Source organism: Doryrhamphus excisus, linkage group LG3 (assembly GCF_037039965.1).
Source record: "Doryrhamphus excisus strain RoL-2023G ecotype Guam linkage group LG3, RoL_Dexc_Guam_v1.1, whole genome shotgun sequence".
In the NCBI taxonomy this organism is placed as follows: Eukaryota; Metazoa; Chordata; class Actinopteri; order Syngnathiformes; family Syngnathidae; genus Doryrhamphus; species Doryrhamphus excisus.
In genome coordinates this window covers 19,477,053-19,498,859 of record NC_136359.1, presented here as the reverse complement: position 1 = coordinate 19,498,859, position 21,807 = coordinate 19,477,053, and the positions used below count along the sequence as shown (strand labels likewise).

At 38.9% G+C, this 21,807-nt stretch overlaps 1 protein-coding gene across 1 annotated transcript in view; it reads right to left on the bottom strand.

The window, feature by feature from the left end:
• Positions 1–1,568: 1,568 nt before the first annotated feature.
• lmx1bb (LIM homeobox transcription factor 1, beta b) overlaps positions 1,569–21,807 on the bottom strand; it is a 47,978-nt gene continuing 27,739 nt past the window's right edge. The window contains 6 exon segments of the mRNA XM_058071459.2: positions 1,569–2,692; positions 3,699–3,860; positions 5,535–5,601; positions 5,971–6,048; positions 7,185–7,363; positions 9,833–10,065. Coding sequence (XP_057927442.2) covers positions 2,535–2,692; positions 3,699–3,860; positions 5,535–5,601; positions 5,971–6,048; positions 7,185–7,363; positions 9,833–10,065 — 877 coding nt within the window. The 3' untranslated portion in view covers positions 1,569–2,534.

Genomic DNA, 21,807 nt, shown 5'->3' with positions numbered 1-21,807 from the left:
TCATTCACACACATTACAAACCTGGCATGAACCAGTCATTCGTTATGAAAAGTCTTGCCAGGCACATTGAAAATGGTACTGGCAGGATGCACAAATGAATAATTAATAATATTTTGTCCCTCTTGGCACAGAAAACTCAAATTTTGCAGAAAAACAAAACCAAGTAACAAACACAGTCATTTGAAGCCAATATGATGTCATTGCACACAGCCTTTGGAAATCCTAGAAATGTACATTTGAAGACATTTTACCGCAAACTCTGAAACAAGTGCAACACTTAGCTGTCGACTTGGTTGGAATGTTTTAGTGCTGGAACTTTTCAAAGTGTTGACAATATCACATGCTCCCTCAACAGTGGGGGAAGGACCTTTCCAGACAGCGAGAACATAATGTTTCAAATCAGTATTGATAGAATTTGTGTGGTCACATGACTGCACAGACAGTGTGTGGAAGCCTACCTGAGCAAGTTGACAAGCTGTCAAAGAGGCGAAGGATTAAAGAGCACCCAGGTGGTACTTGTAAGCAGCCGCCAGACAAAGCCCCGGGACATGGGTGAGGTTCACGCTTCACTCGTGCAGCTCGGTATGTCACCTCTACACATCTTCAACCTCACCCTTACACCGTATGTGTTGACTCAGTTGAGTCAAAAATCATCAATCATATGCATGACAGTCAATGTTGGAACCTTTTGAAAAACAAAATATTTTGGTCTAACATTTTATTCCAGTCACCTGACGTATGAGTGTACTAGTCACGTACTGTCACGTTCTTGTAGTATAAGCATTGTTTTCATTACAGCTACTTCCCGCCGACCATCAGACTGCTGAATGCCAAATATGCCCCTCTACCTGCCCACACGCACACACAATTTTTTTTTTATTATTTATCCAAAATTATTTAAATTATTTGTGCAATTTACTGTTTACATTGTACATTGTAAGGTAATATTAGGGTTTAAACAAAAGGCTTGTGAAGTGAAACTTAAACATAGATTTTATGCAAATTATAGTTTGCATCATTTTATATGATATATACGTATATATATCATTTTATATGAGCACCAAAGTGAACACGTATCATTGTTTTCATCATTCCCATTTTTATCCAATTTCCTCAAACTGTGAATTTTATTTTGTAGCAACGGCGCACTTGCCCCAGTTACTGTTCATGTTTGCAGTTGCCACATTGTCCCACAAGAAGTACAGTTTATGTAAACAAGAGGCTGCTGTCCCCGTCTGGCCTCAACTACAGTGAAACGCAGCAACCTGCTGTCAGTTTGCAGATCTGTGGGCACATTTAAAAGGAGGGTACAGATTTGTGCATCTAATAACTTTCTTATTACATTTTTAAGTATCGAATTTTAAAATCTTTGTGAAACTGGAAAATACGGCACTTTACAGAACGGTAGCAATGGCAAGAAATAAAGAATGAACCAAGAACCAAGTTTGACCCTTAGTTCTGATATTATTATTAGCATAGTTTGTTGACGACATCAACCTTGATTATTAGGTCTAGATGTAAAAGTAGGAAATATTTGAGCTTTGTACAATGAAAATTAATTTATTCAGTATAACCAGGAGAAAGACATTGTTTATTCATCAAACCAGTCAACTTTGGTCAATTAGCAACTTTAACATTTTGAGAATGCACATATGACAATGACAACAAAGAGTTTATGGTCTGTACGAAATAAATAGCACATTGCTCATTTACAGCTTGGCTGGGCAAAAAAGGGTTAATCTTCATATTAAAATGGCATACATAAGAGTTGTGACACTCAAACTCATTAATTGCTCAACAGAAAAAAATGTTCTCCTTTTTAAATAAAGCTTTTCATTTTTAATATGTACCTTCAAGAGCCTGTTATAGTTAAATAAATAGAATGTTTTCCATTTTTAACATGCACATCCAATTTGCCTGGGAAAAGTATTTACACTTCACTGATCTGACTTGCCCACCATGTTCTACATCCTTTTTTAGCTCTCTAAACAATTCTTTCTCACCACAAATTCTCGAACAGACACAAATGTACAGTCACTCTTGCAGACATGCTGCACCTATTGACTATTAACACAATATCTAGTACCTATCCATAGTGATCAAAATGCTAGCTGTGAACATGGGAAACCATGTAGTATGAAGAAGAAGCAGTCCAAACACCACATGTTAATCTTAACCAAGGGGGGAGGACTTGTTTACAGTTGATCATGCACTGTACTGTATATAAATCCACAGTCATTTGGTTTACGAGTGTTTCATCAGTGGCTTCAATTTCTACTTGTGAGCAAAGAAAAAAGTAATATCTCCTGTAAGGAATAAACCACCTCACTGGATGATTTTTAACAAGTGACAAAGTCTTTTTGCCCCAGGGGTCTTCACTGTCTTGCAAGTGATTTTACAGTCTCGGAGTTAGCTCCTGCACACAAGCTGTGGGTTTCTTCTGTCGCATCTGTGCTTGCGTATCCGGTCGCCAGGCATTAGGTAGAAATGGGAAGTTTATTATGTGCTGTTTTTCTTCTCTTTTATTTGCTGTTTCATGATGCAAAGTATGAATTTTGCATGGAGTAGAGGCGGTCGATGGGATTTCCCACACGGGCCTGCATGGAGTTGACTTCCGATGATGCCATGAAGCAGTCACTGAGGCTGGTTAAAGATGTGTCACTGTCTATGTCATGGAACGCAGAATCATTACCTGTGGATAGATCAAATTCACAGATCTGTCATAACTAAGAAGAAAATAGGAAAAAAAAGTAACAAATCAATGCAATCTTCCGCCTGATGGCAGTATTGGGAAATTATAATTACTAATAGTCACTTTGAGGAATTTCTTTTTCGTGTCATCACAATTGTGAAAACAGGTTCCTTAGATATCATCAAAGCTCACTTTTTGCGGCCCTCGCTGGGACAATTGTGGTCTGTGAGGGCGCATGTAAACAAGGGGCATCCTCCTAAAAGATCTGGCTAATAGCAACTGTTTACGCCTTTCATAAAACCTCAACATGTTATTTCTCTGGAGGGAATAGTTAACTTTATTACACTCTGGATCTTAATGATAGTGCACAAAATGGGGACAGTGTTTTGAGACATATCTTTTAATGCCTTGCCAATATTGTTCTTTTCCCCAAACCAAAGGAGAGTGATGAGACCGGGGATTTGGGTTCTTACTATCAAGAAGAACTAAATGGAGGCAAATTATAAGGAAGTTATGAACTTGAGGAAATGGTCCCTCTGGGGCTTGTTGAGGACATCACTCTGAAAAGTGTTATTCCGTTACATCCTGTGGATTAAAACTTGATTGACTGGTATTTTCCCACTCCTCTCGTTTGCAATTTAATGTCTTTGCAATATCACACAGAAATGTAAGCGTTGTGCTCGCTTCCTGATATCCTGCGTGATACGACGTTCAGTCTTTGCATTGCTTCACATTGACCACATCTTTTTAACCGCTAAACAACATCAGTGATGGCATGTCTCAAAATTGGGGGCAGAGATTTAAACTACCGGAAACACCTTAGATCCTCAACGTACGTATACCTATGGGAGGAGAAGCTGCTCGCACTTAAATCCGGTTGCTGTAGCTTTAAAATATGTTCGATACTGGGGAGCTATGAGATTGATCAAGCATCATGGCATCAGGCATGATAGGGTTTTTATTTTTATTTTTTTAAACAAGGGGTAGGGAGTGACTGTATGCTCACCATAGGGGTTCATGTGGTCCCCGGGCATCTGTGGGGGGGTGAGCCCCTGTTGGAATGGGTCTGTACTGTACCCATTCTGGTCCATGGCGACCAGCTGCTGCTGTGGCGGAGGCAGAGGTGTGAAGGAGCTCATCATCCCCTCCATTCGATTTGACATTACTTCTGTAAGAAAGTGAGCTTAGATTAGGGCTTGCAGAATGTTAACATTTAAGGATAAGCGGCAAAGAAAACAGATTCGATTTTAAACTCCAATGTATATTGAGGTAGCGGCATGATTTGCAAGCCATATTATGGTGTTTTACACAATAAAAAAAAGAAGTAAAGTAATAAAACCATAAAAAAAAATTATTATCAAGAACTACTATAACAATGACAACCAATTCCCAATTCCACATGGCTCCGTTTATGATCAGCAATCATGGCAAACCCCACCAGTCACATATCATTTAGACAAGAACTCAGTCATTTAAAGTAGTTTGCTTTCTACTATGTTCCTGTTAATGATACACACTACCTCAACTAACTGGAGTATCAGAGTATGGCTATTTTTATTTGGGAATCTATTTTAGAGCATAAAGATTTGGTATCAGAGGTATCGATATTTTATTATCTATCAACACATCAGTACTAAATTACTAGAACGAGAATTATTGTTCTGTATTTTTTTATATACCATCAAAATACTTGTTGTCCAATATATAAAGTCTGATTGATTGGACTTAATGTGTTTTTTGTGCCCATTCCAACTTAACTTTATAGTACCAAATATAAAGGCCTTATAAAGGCCTCCAAAATGTAACCTTACATTTGCATTGACATTTCTCTTCTTCATTTTTAGACATAGTTTTAGACTTTAGTTCTGTTTCTGTAATAAAATAAGCATCAATTTTGCTTTGAAAAATTCAGGTCCATTCAGGATGTGGGTGTCTATGAAGTGATGGGATTGTTTTCCCTTAGCTTTCGACCCATTCAAGAGAAACTAATGAAATGAAAAGAAAGCGTGTTTTTTGTACCAGACTAGCTTGCATGTCTTTGTTAGTATAACGATGGAAACCCATTCTTCTGCAGCCCTGTCGCCAATTCCCTATGCAAACACTCTGATCAATTGTTTCTGATGGAGGCTTCTTCTCCTTCAAGCCCACCTTGTGACTTTTAAATGACTTTTTATGTGTACATTCATACTACTTTGTATTTAGATCTGGGAATGATGTGTTTTAAACTAATTGTTCTTGAGTGTACCGGTCAACCCTCCTGTTTTCCCCAGGAAACTTAAGTATTTTGCCCTTCAATGATCAGTGATTACAATTGCCGTATTTTCCAAACATGTTCCCTTATTTGCAAATGCAAATGTGATAGGTATGTTCTTGTGAGGAGTAAAGAAACATAAGGGGAAGATCATTTTAGATTCAGTGCTTCAATTATACTTTAGTGCTGGTTTAGTGTTTCCTTTTTATATGCTCATAATGCCTTGATGTTCACGTGAAACACACGCTGCGCTTAAAAAATATATAATTTCCCTGTCTTAAGGATATGATTAGAATGTAAAATGTGAAGAAATGTAAATATTAATACATTTTTCATTACAAATCTTGACACTTAAATGTGACTTTAAATGTCAGTCTTACTTTAAGAGTTATATAATCATAACGGTTGAATTATAATAATAAGACACTATGAGAGCGGTGCATATGAGCTTATGTGATTGTGGGGCTGATTCTGTATTATTCTAGTGAGTGAGAAGACACGCTATAAACACAATATATATTTTCTTGTTGGCTTAAACATAGAATAGTTATAAAAGACAGCAAAGCTCTCTGTGTGTACTCAAGTCGTTACCTTGGCCAAGTCTCTGGGAATTCTGTTGTTCTTGTTGTTGCTGCTGTCGTCTGGCCAACTTCTTCATCTAAAACGAAAGAATCAAAGTTGTGAGGAACTCCCAAAACTAACATAACATGCACTCTTTAATTTAGAAAGGATGCTCTTCACTCTTCACCCTTGCATGAACTACATAAAATCTGTATCTGAGTGCATTTCATTGTCAAGTATCAAAGGATTTTGTGAGATAGTCATCGGCACAGGGGAGGGTGTAGACGTTTAGTGCAACAGTGTGCAAGATTTGCAACTTCATGTGATATTTCTTGTCTTTTTGTGTTTGTGAATGGAATGCAGTGATAAGTTTAACACGCGTAGTTGTGCTGATTTATGATTTTCTGTAAATTCAAGATGGAAAGGGGATGTTATGCATGGACACAAATTGTTTAGTTTGTCTCACCTTAGCTCTCTGGTTCTGGAACCACACCTGGACCACACGTACACTGAGTCCTGTCTCTGCAGCTAACGTCTCCCTCACCTGAAGACAAAGTAATTTTAGCATCATGAGCAGCGTGAAAATACATTACAGAATGCTATAAAGCCGGCAGCACTTGTGTTTTTTTTAATACTATGAATACTAGGCTTTTTATGTCGATCTTGTGGCCACTATAAACTTTGGACATTTTTAGGGCCCAGAATGTGGAGGTCATTTGGTGCTTTTGGAAGATTGTCTTTCCATCCACCTCAAAGCTCTATGGTCAAATTAAGACTTACTGTGTTAGTAGTCTTGGACAAGGGTGTCCAAACTTTTTCCACTGGGGGCTGCATATTAAAGTATGCAGGGATCCACTGTATTTTTTTTTCTTATATTCTGTCCCCTCCTGCTCCGGTCCAAATTAGCAAAACAAAAACATCAAATAAAGCCAAATAATATTCCATAGAACAGGGAAGGTGTAGCTTACACTTTTCTGTGGCAGAGCAAATCTGTTTAGCATGTAAGATCAACAATACTATCTGCCCCAATGGCTGGACAAGACAAAAAAAAAAGATGTCAAAAACTAATCCAATATAGGATTGCGGGTAAAAAATGGACATTGCTGTTCATTTCTTTTCTTGAATGATAGTTTTAATTGTTTAAATGTGGATTTAAGTCAAATGCAATTTGAAGGGAGCTTGAGCTTGTGAAATAAACACTTTGAAGCAGTTGGAAAACGTTTGTTGAAGTCGGGAGAAGGGAGGCTTTTGTGGCAATGTATAGCCTAACACATTTATATTTAAATTGAAGTCTTACTCAACAAATAAACAAGTGAAAAATATTAAATATTAGCAATATTAGAACATCTAACTTCTAATAAAAACAGTTCTCATGATGTTTTCAATGTAACAACGGAAATAATAAGGACATCGCAACAAACAAAACATATATCTTTAGGTTGAAAAAACAATGATATTTCCATCACTCTATAAGAAAAACAAACTAGAACAGCCAGGACAGGACATGTCCTGGGAAAACAGGACGTTTGGTGACAGTCTGTTAGTGCAAATGTATGAGAGGGATACAGTTTACTATGCATCCATCCATCCATCCATCTGGGGTCGCAGGTATGCTAGAGTTTACTATCATAATATTAAAATGAATGTATTTAATAATGCTGATTATGCATCCCTACATACCTTTCTGCAGGGTTTTGAGGACACCTCAAAGGAGGCCTTGAAGGCTCGTCTCTGCTGAGTAGTCAAAATGGTCCGTGGTCTTTTGGGTCTCCTGGGATCCTTGCTGTCATCCCCCTTCCCCTGGCCTCCTATGCCTCCTTTCTCTGGCTTGATGTCCAATTCCTCATCGTCACTTTTTTCTGCAGAGCAAGTTTGCATCATCAGTATGCAGTATGCACTAACTACACCCTTTTAGTCAGTGACAGACTACTGATAAATAGAGTCTTGTTCTTTTCCAGCAGATTCACACACCACAAGTGCATAGTCAAGGGAGACACATGTGTTTTGAATATGGTATTATCAATTTGTTTCAAAAGAAAACTGCCACATGCATGATTGCACTTCAGAGGTCTACCGCGTGTGCTTGGAGTGCACAATAAAGTATGTACATTTGTCACTGAACTGGACACTGCGTCACTTCTAACTTATTGCCCTCAGCTTTGGTTGATTTGCACTAAATCAATCTCTGATAAGAACACTATATCAAGTGCAGCGAAGGCAATGTTAGAACATCTGGGAAATGGGTCTTCCATGACGCAACCAAAAATTGAATTGGGAGACCTAGAGGCTTGGTTATAGCTATACCTTCAAGAGCAGAAGTACTGTCATGCCTCGGTTTTCCACAACATTTTTTGCCAAAATGTTGCCTCAGTGTTTGTATACCATCTTGTTTATCGCAAGGCCAAACATTGAGGGTAACAAACTAAATGAGTGAGAATCTAATGCCCAAACAAAGGTATCCGATGCTTTGTTGATTCAGCCTATGCTCTATTTTCAGTGGGTAAGACTGAATAATAAAAAGTAAAACTGATGTTAAATGTGTATTTATCAATCATCATTTATCAAGTATTTTACTATGTTTTCTGCAATTAAAATGATAATTATTCTTTGTATTTCTTCATATTTTTGTATGTCTGGAAAAGTTTAATTACATTTACATTATTTCTTATGGGAAAAACTGAGGTACTACTCTACAGTGATCACTTGTTTAATGCGGTGCATTGGTTTCCGCAAAGTAGGATCCTTATTTATAGATTGAATATTTTCATTGTTAGGTCGTAGAAACCGTATAAAAACGTTTCTTTTAAATACATTATTAGAGACCTCTAGACATGAAATAGCCTCCTATAGTCACCTTTACACATATTAGCTTGGTTATGGGTTATGGCTTATGGTTTTTACTAGGGATTTTCATTAGCAATTGTTTAGCCTGTTGTTCCGGTGATCAAGTCTGGTGTTGCACGTCTCACCAAACACCAAGTGACCATATCATTCATGATGTATTTGCGTCTTCTAAAGGCCTATGGGTCATTCTCCCGAGAGGGATACCAAAAGTGTGACACAGCAAAAAAAAATTGAAGTAAAAAACTAAAATTGAAAACGCAAGTGGTGAGTACGATTTGGTAGTGCAACCACTATACGTCTGTTCCACAATGTTTGGTTTAATTGAAGAATTCCGAGTCATAATATTCTCCGTGTGTAAAATGAAAGTATGCTACTATAAGAGACATCGTCTTATGCAACTCCAAACCGAATACCAAAAAAATCATGTTATGCAGAGTTCAAATCGAACATAGAACTTTTTAATCAGAATTGTGGGGGTGCACACATCTTTACATTTAGATTTCTCCATTGCAAACACATATTCTCTCTACCACATACTGAGGTTAACCTCTGTTCATGTCAACAGTTCCTCCATCGTGAAATTTGGAGACATGCACAAAAGCCAGAGTGATACTCCGGGACACGAGCGTACAAGGATGAGGCAGAGCAAATATTCCCACAAGTTGACAAAAGTTGACATAGGCACAGATGTATTTGACAAATTCCCCGCTTTTGTGCATGTTTAAATGTGAGCCAGATGGTAGTGAACAGTCAGACTTGGCGAGACGCCTCATTGTGTGAGCAGGCTATAGGCGAGGAACACTAGAGCTGATAAGAGTGGAGGCGCAGAGCTTTCTGCAGAAAATCCCTCTGTCACTCACCATGATACGGTCATTTAATTCTTTCCAGCACCACAGCCTGCCCACGCATGCAGAGCCATGAAAACAGAGAGGTTTGGCTTGGTCCTGGATCGACTTCCTACTGTATCATAAACTTGTGCTCCCTACTCAAATTAGCAGGCTAAAAAAATGGCAGCCGAGAATCCGCAGATGAAGTCATGTTGGAAACTTTTACTGCGTGTGATATCTGCTAAATTGCAGGCGTTTAAGCAAAAGGTAAGATTGTTTCTGCCTGTCTCTGCTGATATACTCTCACTTGCCACTTTATTAGGTACACATGCACAATTCAGTACAATTGTGATTAACAAAACATTATTACTACAAATGATTCCAATTCCATTTTTTAACAACAATTAAAAATATTGTGGCTGTACTTTTATTATGGTGGTTATCTTTGTAATAAATTTCATTACATTGTGCAGGTATACCTAAAGTTGTGGCCGGTGTGCGTACATCATGCTGACACCACTTGGCTCGAGTTGGTGTGTCTATGCTGGCTGTCACTGCAATGGCACAGCATGCACAAAATCCAACACCTTGGTGCCATGTGATGATCACACCACGGTGCCGTTGTGACTCCACTGTGAGAGGGCGCAGAAAGCTCACCTGAGTCTGAGTCATCTGGGCTGACCGAGCTGAGTAAGTCCTTCTCCCTCTCATAGTCGACTTTGCAGAGCAGCTGACCCTCTTTCAGGACAAACTCGTCGCCTTTCCTAAGCTGGCGGTCACACACGCAGCAGCAGAAGCAGTTCAGGTGATAGACGCATTCCAGAGCTCGCATCACAAACTCTGTGGGGGCGATCTTCTCCATGCAGCCACTGCACTTGGTTGCAAACAACCTGTGGAAGAAACAGAAATATGGTATCTCTATAAAGCTACAACAGAATTTATTGCACATTAATTCGTCTATGGTTTTGGAAATAAATCAATGCAGGATTTTTTTTTGGCTCACTTTCTTTTTTTAAATGTATTATTATTTTAAGCAATGTATTTTATATTTATTTATTTTACTATAATTACATATTGTGTACTCTTTATTGAGTATTATTATAATTACAATATATTCAAAGTAGTATTTTGTTATTAGTAGTATTTTTCGGTGTATTGACCTGAGAAACATATTTTGCATGACGAAAATGTCATGTAACATGTAACCAAGTGTGCCATAACATATTCTGTTAAAGCAACAGGTGGTTACACCGATTCATTATGTACCGTCTGTCATCAAGTAGATGATCGTTTTGTTATGCCTGCCACTATACATTGCTGCCATGGCTAGATGAACAAAGATGCAATACTTCTTTCTTACAATACTTCAAAGATACAATACTACTTTCTGACTAATTAATCAAAATTGGATAATTTCCCTCATGCACCACAGCACAGTAGTTGGGAATCACTTCAATACAGAGTTCTTTGGCATTCTACTGAGTGTCATTTATCCTGTATCCTTGTTTTTTAGCAAATCTAAAAATAAAAAAGGTATTTGAGCAGTAACCGAGAAAACCTTGGCTTGCTGGAGATAACAGGCTTATTTCTTTCATAACCCAACATTCTCAATGCATCAGATAGCATATCAGATCCAATGATTCATCGCTGACTGGTGAGCATCATATCTCATCAAACTGTCTAATATCATGCCTCTGTGGTACAACGTGGCCTCAATGGCCCAACACCTCCATCTTCTTTTGTACCCTTTCAGAAAGGTGTTTGCATTGTTTTATTGGTGACTGAGAGGCATTTAATTTGTGCTCTCTTGCTCAGAAGAAGCCACATGAAATGAAACAAGAAGGCAGGGAGCGTGGTTGATGTTGTCCAGCCGTAAAACTGGATTTATTAGCAGCTTCTTTGTTTGCCCTGGTCAGGAAGACAGCTGGCAGCCGCCTATCTGTTTGTGGTGAACATCTATTTCATTGTGTGATGCACAGAGGCAACGAGAAGACTATATGACATCATGGACTGGTTCGGTGCAGGGATGAGCGATGGTGATGAATATAATGTGTAAATATGACAAGAGGGTTGTTTTGTTATGGTAATTTTGTCCTGGATGCTGATTGAGTGCTGATATGGTGTGCGTGTTTGAGTTAACACGTGTGCAACGAACAGAGGGCAGCTGTATACATGCTTCCCTCATGTGTGCTTTCTATTGTTGTCTATGCAGCTCTTTAAAAGAATTGCATCACTATTGCTCACCAGAGCAGGATCAACAAATCAGCATTTAATGTGACCTAGGTTCCAACTGGACGTACGATTGTTTTGGCCATATCATTTGTAGAGTTCCTCAAATCACTGTGGGGCTTTTTTGAGAACGTAGTTGTGATAACCATATGCATAAAGTTTGCCCTAAGCGCGTACCACGCATTAAATCTTCTCGCCTGCTTGGATGTATGGCTGTACTGTAATACAACAGACCAACATCGGACAAATTTGCAAAAAAATACCTTGTGTTTCATGCAGGCTTTTTATGAAGGTTGCAAAAACTATGCACAAGCTGTACTGGCAACTTGATTGGTTCTACACATGTGTGAAACCTACGTCATTTCCACCAGTCACAGGTTTTTACGACAGAGCTTCTGTGATATAACATGCTGAGATATTTATTCTTTTTTTCTTAAATTTATGAACATAGGTCAATTAATATGAGTAGTATATTGGGGGTTCTTTTCACTTATTTAGAAAAAGGTTTTTGTACGATTGATGCACTCACACATGACTGACTTACATATGAAGCATGTCAGGAATATCTGACTTTGTGTTGGCTGCACTAATTATGTATGTGGGGTGCACTTGTGGAGCATGACAGAGTCCGCAAGTGTAATGTACGGAAAAAATTACATTTTGCCCCAACTTGACACCAGCAATCAAAAGACATACATTGGCTATACGGACGATGCACAAAAAAAATATACATGGCCGTAGAGTTTGTTTGACATAAAAAAGAACCTCTGCGGCTGGTTTGCGGGCCAGTCTACGTCTTGAAAATCACCACATTACACATGCACACTCCATGCATTTCTTGCATTTGTTGTACATAGACCGGCCGTAGGAGCCCGTAGACCGGTAGAGACCCAGGCTTTAATTACTCATCACAACAATTAATAGGTTATTGTACAAGATACAGTCCGTCCATTATAATCCAAATCATGACCCGTATCTGTCACAGCAAATTGAGTATACAATACACTGTACAGACTTTGTTTATCCTTTAATAACTTTTCAGCCACCACACAGCAGCAATCTAGACCATGCAAGGTTCATAAAATCCTATAATCTTTCATTTATTACAGTAAGTTAAGGAGATTATTATTCAGCTATGGAAAAACGTCAAGGATAATCCCATGAAAAAGAAATGTTGGCATGTTTCTAAAATAAGCATGCTTCTTTTTGAAGTGACCTGCTAGCTCGGATATATCATCTAAACAAACTAGTCTGTTTGTCCACTGGAGAAAAAAGAAAAACAGAATCAAGTGCAACCCTTCTCATAAAAAAAATGAGAAGACATTGAAACAAAGCAGATTTCAAACACATCTTGAGTCTGTAAAGATAAACTGAATATATAGTCGTTTCACATTTTTAGAAGGATTATGGTGCTACATGCTGGGATCAGTGAAAGAAGCGATGAATCTGTCAAGACGAGTTCCGAGCGCAAATGTTTAACTAATGATTGACGGCTTTGGCTAAGAGAGAAAGTAAAAAAAAGCCAAAAGGAAATGACTTGTTAGCACGGTTTTGATACGTCCATGATCCACATTCACCTACAGCCGCTCTCTGAAATCTTCTCATCTAGATGAAAACATTCTCATTCAGCCCCCTTTCCTTTCTTCTCTTTCCTGCACCGAGTCTAATCTTGTAAGCCATTATTTTTCTATTTCCCCTCTCTGTCACTTTGCATTATTTTTGCTGCTGTAATTCCTATTCGTCCCTTCTGGAATCTTCCTGTCCTGCTTTGTCCTCAACCCTAATCCGGACTTTCTGCCTGTTTTCAGCCCCTGCTCCCCATTCTCAGCGGGGTTCAGATGGAATAGCCATGCATGACGCCCCTTCTATGGCAACCACACCTCCACAGGAAGGCAACGGCGACTTTTCGGATGGGCAGAGAAGGCCTTTGAGAACCTGGCAGCAGAAGTAAATCCTTCTCTAAGGAACAAGGAGAATTAGCAGGGAGCAGTGGACTAGGGATTTAACCCTACCCCTCTCCTTTGAAAGGCACAGTCAGGCCCACTCCTGCGGCTCGCCACAATCAAACAGAAGAGGAGTGGGGAGGTGGCAGCGGGGAGAGGAGAACACAAACTCCCTGAATGACACAAGCAGTGGATTGTGGAGGAGCCTAATCCCACTTTAATACCTTTCCAAGTTCAGCTGCTAAAGAATGCTCTTTAAAACAACACCGCTGTGTGAGCAGTGAAGGTTGACCAGGGGGAGGCACGCCATTCAACCTCCCCAACATTACCTGATTAGTGGTTTGAGGTCTGGGGCCACTGGGCCAACGTGCCAGCGGGAAGCAGGGGAGCGGACATAAATGATGATTTTATGTCGACAACAGCCATAACTGTGGTAACATTACAAGAGTCAAGATCTATACGGAGATGTCACGCTTGCAAAAAAAACGATGCAAGGGTGATATTAGCCCAAAGCAGCCTTCCCCAACTTAGTGTCTTCAGTTTTTCATTGGGCTGCCGCTTGCAAGAGTAAAAAGCTTATTATATTTATCGTCAAGCTGGGACACATCATCTTAGTAAATGTCTTTTTCAGGATCCAGCGAAAGGTGTGTGCCCAAGAATTTATTTTTACTATTTAAACAACCACTTCCACCCTCCAGGACGTAGTTTAAAAACTTGCATGAAACTGCATACAGTATGTCAATGTTATGGCAATAAATTACATACAGTGGGACCTCTGTTTGTATTATTAACTAGATCAACGACAACAAAAACCCAGACAAAACAGGCCGAGGCAATTTTTCCCAAAGGAAAAACTGTTCTTGAGCATTCTTTATAATATTAGAAAAATGCAGGAACAGTGACAACCTGTAGGGTGCTTTGTTTGGGCACCAAAGGCCGCATACTTAAAAATAATAATAATAATAATTGTGACAAGACCTTATAAGTACTTTGTGGTTCGCTGACAGTGTTAGGAACAGAACTGCTTGTGTAACACGACTCCCACTGTCGCAGGGAGGACCACCAGCATCAACAATTCCTGCCCCACCTCTCGCTTTCCTCCTCCCACACCTGAGCGCACGGATCAAGGGATGAGCACCTCCTCTGTGGATCAATGGCCACATCTCAAGCAGAGAGCTGTCAATATTTACCTAGGCCTCCCCAGTGGACTCATAAATGAAAAGAAAAAGGGCCTATCTCAGCACATAGCTCGCTCCCAGAGGACCCATCATGTCCTTGTTTTTAATCCTGTGTCCACGTACCTCTAATCCCTTGTCTGTCCTTTCTCAATTTATCTGTGATTTGGTTCACCACACTGGTGGTGAGGCTGTGTTTTTACTAAAGACAAAAAGACACAGGCGGGAGCAAAAAAAAAAAAGTAGCATACATAAGACAAAGCCAATGGGGAGCAGCATTTTTTATTTTGTCTGATGAGCACTTCAACTCAGCCAAGTGCACCTGAGAGACTTCAGGCTCTTCTTCCTCTTCTTCCCCCTTTTTTACAAGCACTCTGGAGAACGATGCATGCTCCCTTTGAACAGATTATAGGCAACTTAAAGTGTGACAACGTCTTAAGCTCTCACCACATGTTGCCAATGATTTCCCTTCCACAGACATTACATTTAATGCTTCTGCAACAGTGATATGCATCAGCAGGACAGACCAGGATAAAAGAAAGTGAGAAGACTATAAAAAAGAAGGCGGGGTGTTGAATACACAGCCACTCGTGAAGCTTGATCATGCTACATTTAGCAACACGTGTGACACCACTCGGTTTTTGCTCACCAATTCTAAACAATTTTGGGAACAATACAAGCCAGCCTCTTATGTCAGCAACTCTCATCCAAGCCTGAGGGGATGAGGATTATCTCGGCAGCAGCTGTAAACTATTACTTTTAAGATGTTTTGGCTAGGCAAGCTGCGGCCACGCCAATCATGCTTGGGTGTGACACGATCACTGTGTGACGGGTCAGAACAGGGTCTCGGACATGATGGGCAACACTTTATATTTCTCTTATGGAGGCTGTTGAAGCAGTGTAATTACATCAGTACTGTTACACACACACATATATACATTTGCATATAATTGATTTTTACATGTTTTTACTGAATAAAACACCAAGAATGTACAAGAGCAAAGGATGTGGGGTTTACAATATGAATTATGACCAAACTATAAAATTATGACCATCAAGAGTATATAAACATCCTTCCTTATTTACTCCACAGATGAACTCCTGAATGTGTTTTGCAATCAAGCAAAAATACAGCAAAAAAGTCAAAAACAACATGGCAAAACACAAAAAAACGGTAAAAATAAAAACATAATATTTCACTTTTCTGCAGAACCACGATTGCATATTCTATGCATGTGGCCCATGGGCTGCAGTACTGTAAATGTACTGGTAAACCACCACATTGCTCATTTTGCCACTGTTTGTCATCTGGTCAAACAAAACAAAGCCACCTTAAGTGGAGCACTACAACAAAATTGGTTCGGGGCACTCATATCAAGAGCTTCACTTAAAAGAGAAGCATTCAATACCCAGATGTTTCATTCCACACAGATGAAGAACCACCAAAACATTCTACTTAAAAATGACTTTGATATGTGCGGGACTGCTGTACTCTTTGATGAAAAAGACAGTGAACCTTGCTACCCTAAATAGAACCAGAATTATTATTAAGTTTGATTGCTTGCAGATGGAAAGGTGAAAGAGTATTTCAAAAGAATCTCCTTAAACAAAATCAGTTTGCTTTTCCAGATCCATAGAACAAACTCCCCACACTGAAAAAAACAACAAACCCAGAAAGTGATATGACAATGTTCGTCAATGCAAAAGATTTGCTGAGCTTATTTGATATTATCAGCATTTCTCTTTGGTGCACAGTTTCATGGAGAATAATGAAGCCAAATAAAAAGTGCCATCCTTACGCTCCCAAGGGCTAGCTCCAGTCAGCTCTAAAAGCTGCTTAATCACCATCCCATGCTTACAACATTAACATAATAATGGCCTTTAAATTGAGGCTCTTTGTTTTTTAATTAAACTCCCAGCAGGTAAAAGTAAAACACATTAACCAGAGATGTGTACACCGCTAATGGCCCAGTGGTGCCTTCTTCATCACACAGCTCTGACCACAGGATTCTGCTCATTCCCCTCCCTGAAGCAAAGCTCTTGGGAGGAATGAGCCGGCCTGATTGCACTTGGCATGGCGAAGATGATAGCGGAGACACGTTAGATGTGTCAGTGCACGCGTCTGCACCTGCCTTACATCTGCGGGGAAGCACACTTGGAGAAAAGCTGCTCAACGGATCTTAACTGAATCCGTCAAAACACACGAGTAACAGTTAGTCTGGAGCTAAGTGTTTTCCAGGATCATCTTTCCCACAAGTCTGTTATTGTGAAAATAAATATGGCTGCTCTAATTCTATGGCAGCATGAGCTCCCATATCGAGGAATGTGCAGCTCCTGAGACGAGTCTCCGGCCAAACAGACATCTCTGTCTGATATCTGTGCATGGATCCTGCACAGCTGCACAAAGAAACCCTAAACCTTAATTCATTATTCAAATGATCTCACTTTGAGATTACACAAAAAAATCTCGAAAACATGCAAATAGTTTACATGTACTATACAATGAAATATGACAACAACTCCAAAAGTGCAATACTGAGAATTGTCTTTAAGCATCAAGCGAGCGCCTGCTTCTCTTTCACATCTATCTGCTAATGAGTCGAAAGGAAAACAGGATATCTCTCTCTTCTCTTTCTCTCTCTCACTCTGTCTCGCTCTCTCCCTCTCTGTGTGGAAATAATCCTCCTCCCAGCCACACAGGTAGAACAAAGCTGACGGAGTGAAAGGGACAGTGTACTGGGCAGCAGAGGAGGCTAAGTACACATCTAAATACAAGAGTAAGCAGACAAGCACATAGGATGCTGTTTGGACAGCTGGTGTTCCCGAGTATGTAAAATGTGTGCAACATCACATTTAAGCTCATTTTTCCAGCTCAGAACAAACAGTATCATGGCAACGGCATCAATGAGGAAATTATAACTGTAAAAAGATGAGGGGAAAGAAATGGATTACTCACATACTAATAAATACATGTCACTAGATTCTCATTTGATTTGTAAATGATTCTGTCAGGGTCTTTTATGTGTTTTCTAATTATTAGATTTCTCTCTTTGTCCAATCCTTCCAAACTAATATGCATCGGCTAACAATTGAGGGCTTGGCCTGCTTGCTGAGCCACTGGGAGCCATTGCGGCTTCTGAAAGAGCAAGGCGAGCGCTGAGAGTGATGGCTACAATAAGGTTAATGGCGATCACATGTTATAGAGCTGTAACCGACGATAACTGCACACAGAAACACGATTCCCCTTGCTGCAACCTTCCACAAATTCTGCCTTTACAACACAACAGAGGAAGGGATTTATTGATATGTTTATTTTGATATTATAGCTGTTGAAATGGACGACATAATATAAGAGGTGTTTAACATTTTAGTCAACCAGGACCTTTAAATACAGTATGTGTAGTATAGTACAACAAAAAATATTTTTGACACACTGCTCACATGGCTCAACATTTACAATAAGAGTAGTGACAATAATTAGACTAGATTCAGGTCCAAGTATATAATGTGAAGGTACTCTCCACTAATCAATGATAATGTAAGATGATCCATGAACCGGTGGAGTTGGAGTCACGGTGTGTCTCCCAGCAATTATGGGGTGTTCAAGGGCCACCAAACGAAGTGTGAAATCTCAATGCTTGCAGAAAAAATATTGTACGAATTTTTAATATTAGTACACGTATGCTGTATATTTCACCTGTATATCAGGTATTTGTAAATACTTACTAATTTGTAGTGAATTAAATATATGTAGAGGGAAAAAAATTGCAAATTTGCAGAGACATGAATGTTGAATTGCCAATGTGCAGGATCTATGTGACTATAAGATGAGGAATTACAATATGCAGGAGAGAAAGACACAGTGAATTATTGTAATAATTAAAGTAATTCTAATAGTTTCACAAAACAACTTCAAGATAAAGCTATTTTAATTTCATGTCAGGTCTAACTATTTTGTTCTCTCAAATAAATTAAATCTTAACGCCAAAAAGTAGAGTAAAATACATGACTTTCTTTTCTATATGAAAACATACCTCCCGATTCAGTGGTGGAATGGTTAAAAAACAACATTTGCATTGGAGGGCCTTATAATTACTATTGACCCGGAGGTTCTGGGCCTAAGAAATAAAACAAACAGTAATATGAGGTGTTCAAAAGCACAAGTCTGCAAATATGCAAAGACAGGGTCCGATGGAGAGCATCACGCTTTGGCTTCTTTTCTTCGCTCCTAATCTGAGGGTCTACACAATATTAAGACGGCTTTGGAGCCACTTGTGACCCAGCTGTGCACTAATGAAAAATTCCACAGCGCTGCGCAGAGGCCAATGGAGCTTGACCCCTTTCCACCATGAACCAAGCAATGTCCATCTTGAGGAGTTTACCAGGGCTAGAATATACTGGATTAATAGGTAGCAAAGAAGAATGACAGACAATATGGGGACCACTGAAAAAAAGTCTCAATACGTCCCCCCTCTTTTCTCTGTCTTCAATCTTTGGTGTATTAGTGGAAAGCAAAGTGTTTGCCCAGGTTTTAATGGGCTGAGATGATCTGTAGATCATTGTGATGGACATGGGTTGTATGAGGATGCTCTGTTTACTTAACAGAAATTCAGTCTAAGCCCAAAATTAGTTTGAAGGGAGGGAACGTGAGGCAAGCAGGCATTAGACTTTGTTCACAAGAGCAGTGTTTGTCTGTGTGTGATTGCGCTACCCTTGGTCCTTGGTCTCATTCACTTCTACGCAGCTATGTTTTTACGATATGGAGACTGCAAAGTTATACATTGAGCAACCACTGAGTTATGGGCACCATCATAGCTAATCAGCTAGTCGGTGAGCAGAATGTTTTTATTGTATGGTCAATAATTTTTTTTATATTGTAATTAACAATATTACAATTTCAGTATTGCAGACAGAATGTGACATCTGAGAGACAACTGAACTACAATAGAGTTTGATGGAGTTACAATGCAGGACCATCGTCAAATGGCAAAAAAAAAACGAGTAATTAATATGATCATCAAAAAACTTGCTCCATTTCAGGTCAACATTTCCATTAAAAGTGACTGTTGCAATTATGAGATGTGATTCAGCTACCTTTCTTCGATTGCCATTGTTTACCTGTGACACCATCCAGATATGCTTGACACATTTAATAAACACTTTTAAAGTATAGGATGTATAGCTGTTCTGCAGCCAAACAAACTTCATATCACAGTACTAAATTATGGTGCATTCAAGGACAACCAAACAAATTTTTTTAAAACAAAATTTCTGACTGTACATACTTTACTAATATACATACAGTCTATATTATAAATTATTATTGAGTTATGGTGATAAAAAATAAACCGCCGCCGCAGGACCGCCAATGCTAATTTACAATATCATAGAGTTATTGTTATTATTATTATTGTTGTTGTTGTTGTTGTTGTTATTATTATTATTATTTAAATGCCAGTTGGGAGCTTAGGGTGAGGAAAAATCAAAAGGAAGACCACAAATGAAAAATAAACAGTGTTATTGAAAGGGAGGGTGCTTTAAGACCAGTGGGTTGGGGATTAACAAACAGATTAGCATTCAATTAATATATTTGAATTTCTGATCAAGAACCCCCTTCAAAGGACTAAATCCCAAGATTACATTTTTTGTCAGGATGTAGCTACACTACCCAAACAAATATGTCTGCGAGTGTGAAAGCTGACGTGGATGTATGGCCGTAACCATGGCAACCAAATGTAGTTAGGAGCCTCAGAGAGGGGTGCAGTGGTGGAATGTATCAAACAGACAGAGGGGCGCGCACATACCACAGAGCAAACCCAAAACCTGCTGTTTCACTAAAGAGCATCAGTCACATTATTGAGACCACCTACAAGCTCCTGGGTCTTTCAGTCGGGAGACGGAAGGGTCTTTGCGTCACCATTATGTGTTGGTTTGGTGCACATTAGATCCGTTGCAGTCTTTTAATTAAAAAAAAAACAACATATTTTTGCCTCTCAATGTAAAAATATTAGTAACACCTCTCAGTGTGGTGAAATGCAGCTTTACATCACTGCTATATATATATACACCTTTGACAGTGCCAATTAAAAATGAGCATTACAATTTTAAGGGAATCATTATTTGTATGTCCTTTGTTTTGGATTTCATTGGATTGTGTTGGCGTACTTGATAATGTATACTGAATCATATAGTTTAGAATTGAGACAAGTGGTTTACAAGCTTTTTACAGTCTGATATTTGATCTGAAACCATGTACCCTTTAAGTCTAAAACTATAAACCTTTTTATCTCAAATAACTTGAAACATTGAACGTAATTAATTTGGTTCATACATTTTATAGCACTTCCAGGTCAAAAATATGTATTTTGCATGGTCATATTTTGTTAAGGTTTCACATGAGCACTAATACATAATCTTATTCCAGTTTAATGTTAGCATCCTTATATTTGAATGGCTGGAATTTTAGCTTCACTTTTTTTGGCTCCTCACGGTAGATTTGGTTTAGGTCTGCATATAAATTAATACCAAGGAGAAAGTTTAAAGGGTACCTACTATGCTCATTTTCAGGCCTTTATATTGAGTTGTGGACTCCGCAGCTACACAAAATAACCCACACATAAAACTTTCTAGATCATCCAGAATCTGCACCTATTCCAGCTGTTTTGGATTTCTAATTTCCAGTCCATGCGCTCCTGAGTACTTCTGGACTACTGCTGGACCCCAAATTCTTTTTCATTGGTATTCAAATATAGTGGTTAATAATAATAAATAAGTATTTATAAATAAGTGTTTTTCTAACACAGGGAGACAATAAAGAAAAAAACTCTCTTAAACTGAGTTTTCAGAGCCATCCCAAACTTCTTTCAGGGCTCACTTCCAAATGCAAAAAACTCTTTTTTTTCTGAATTTTGCCATCTTTTAAGACGAGAATAAAATGTTCCCTACAACATTTGTAGGTCAGAAGAGTGGAAAAAGATCATGATAAGGCAGTATCCATAATACAAAAATACATACAACCAACCATTTGCATAATTTGCATAATTGGTTTGGCAAAATCTTTGCCCTTCATGACACAACCCTCAGTATTTATCCAGGCTTGGGGCTGGCACAACAAGGCACTAGCTTGTACCCCATTGAGGTACAATAAAGCCAAATTTTCGGGGGAATCCCCACTCACAGTGACATGTTTTTACTGCTGCATGATTTGAGGATTGAAACAATAATATCAAGTAAGATTCTTCAGGATTAAACACACAAAATACTCATTTTGTGTAGAGTGTTTGCA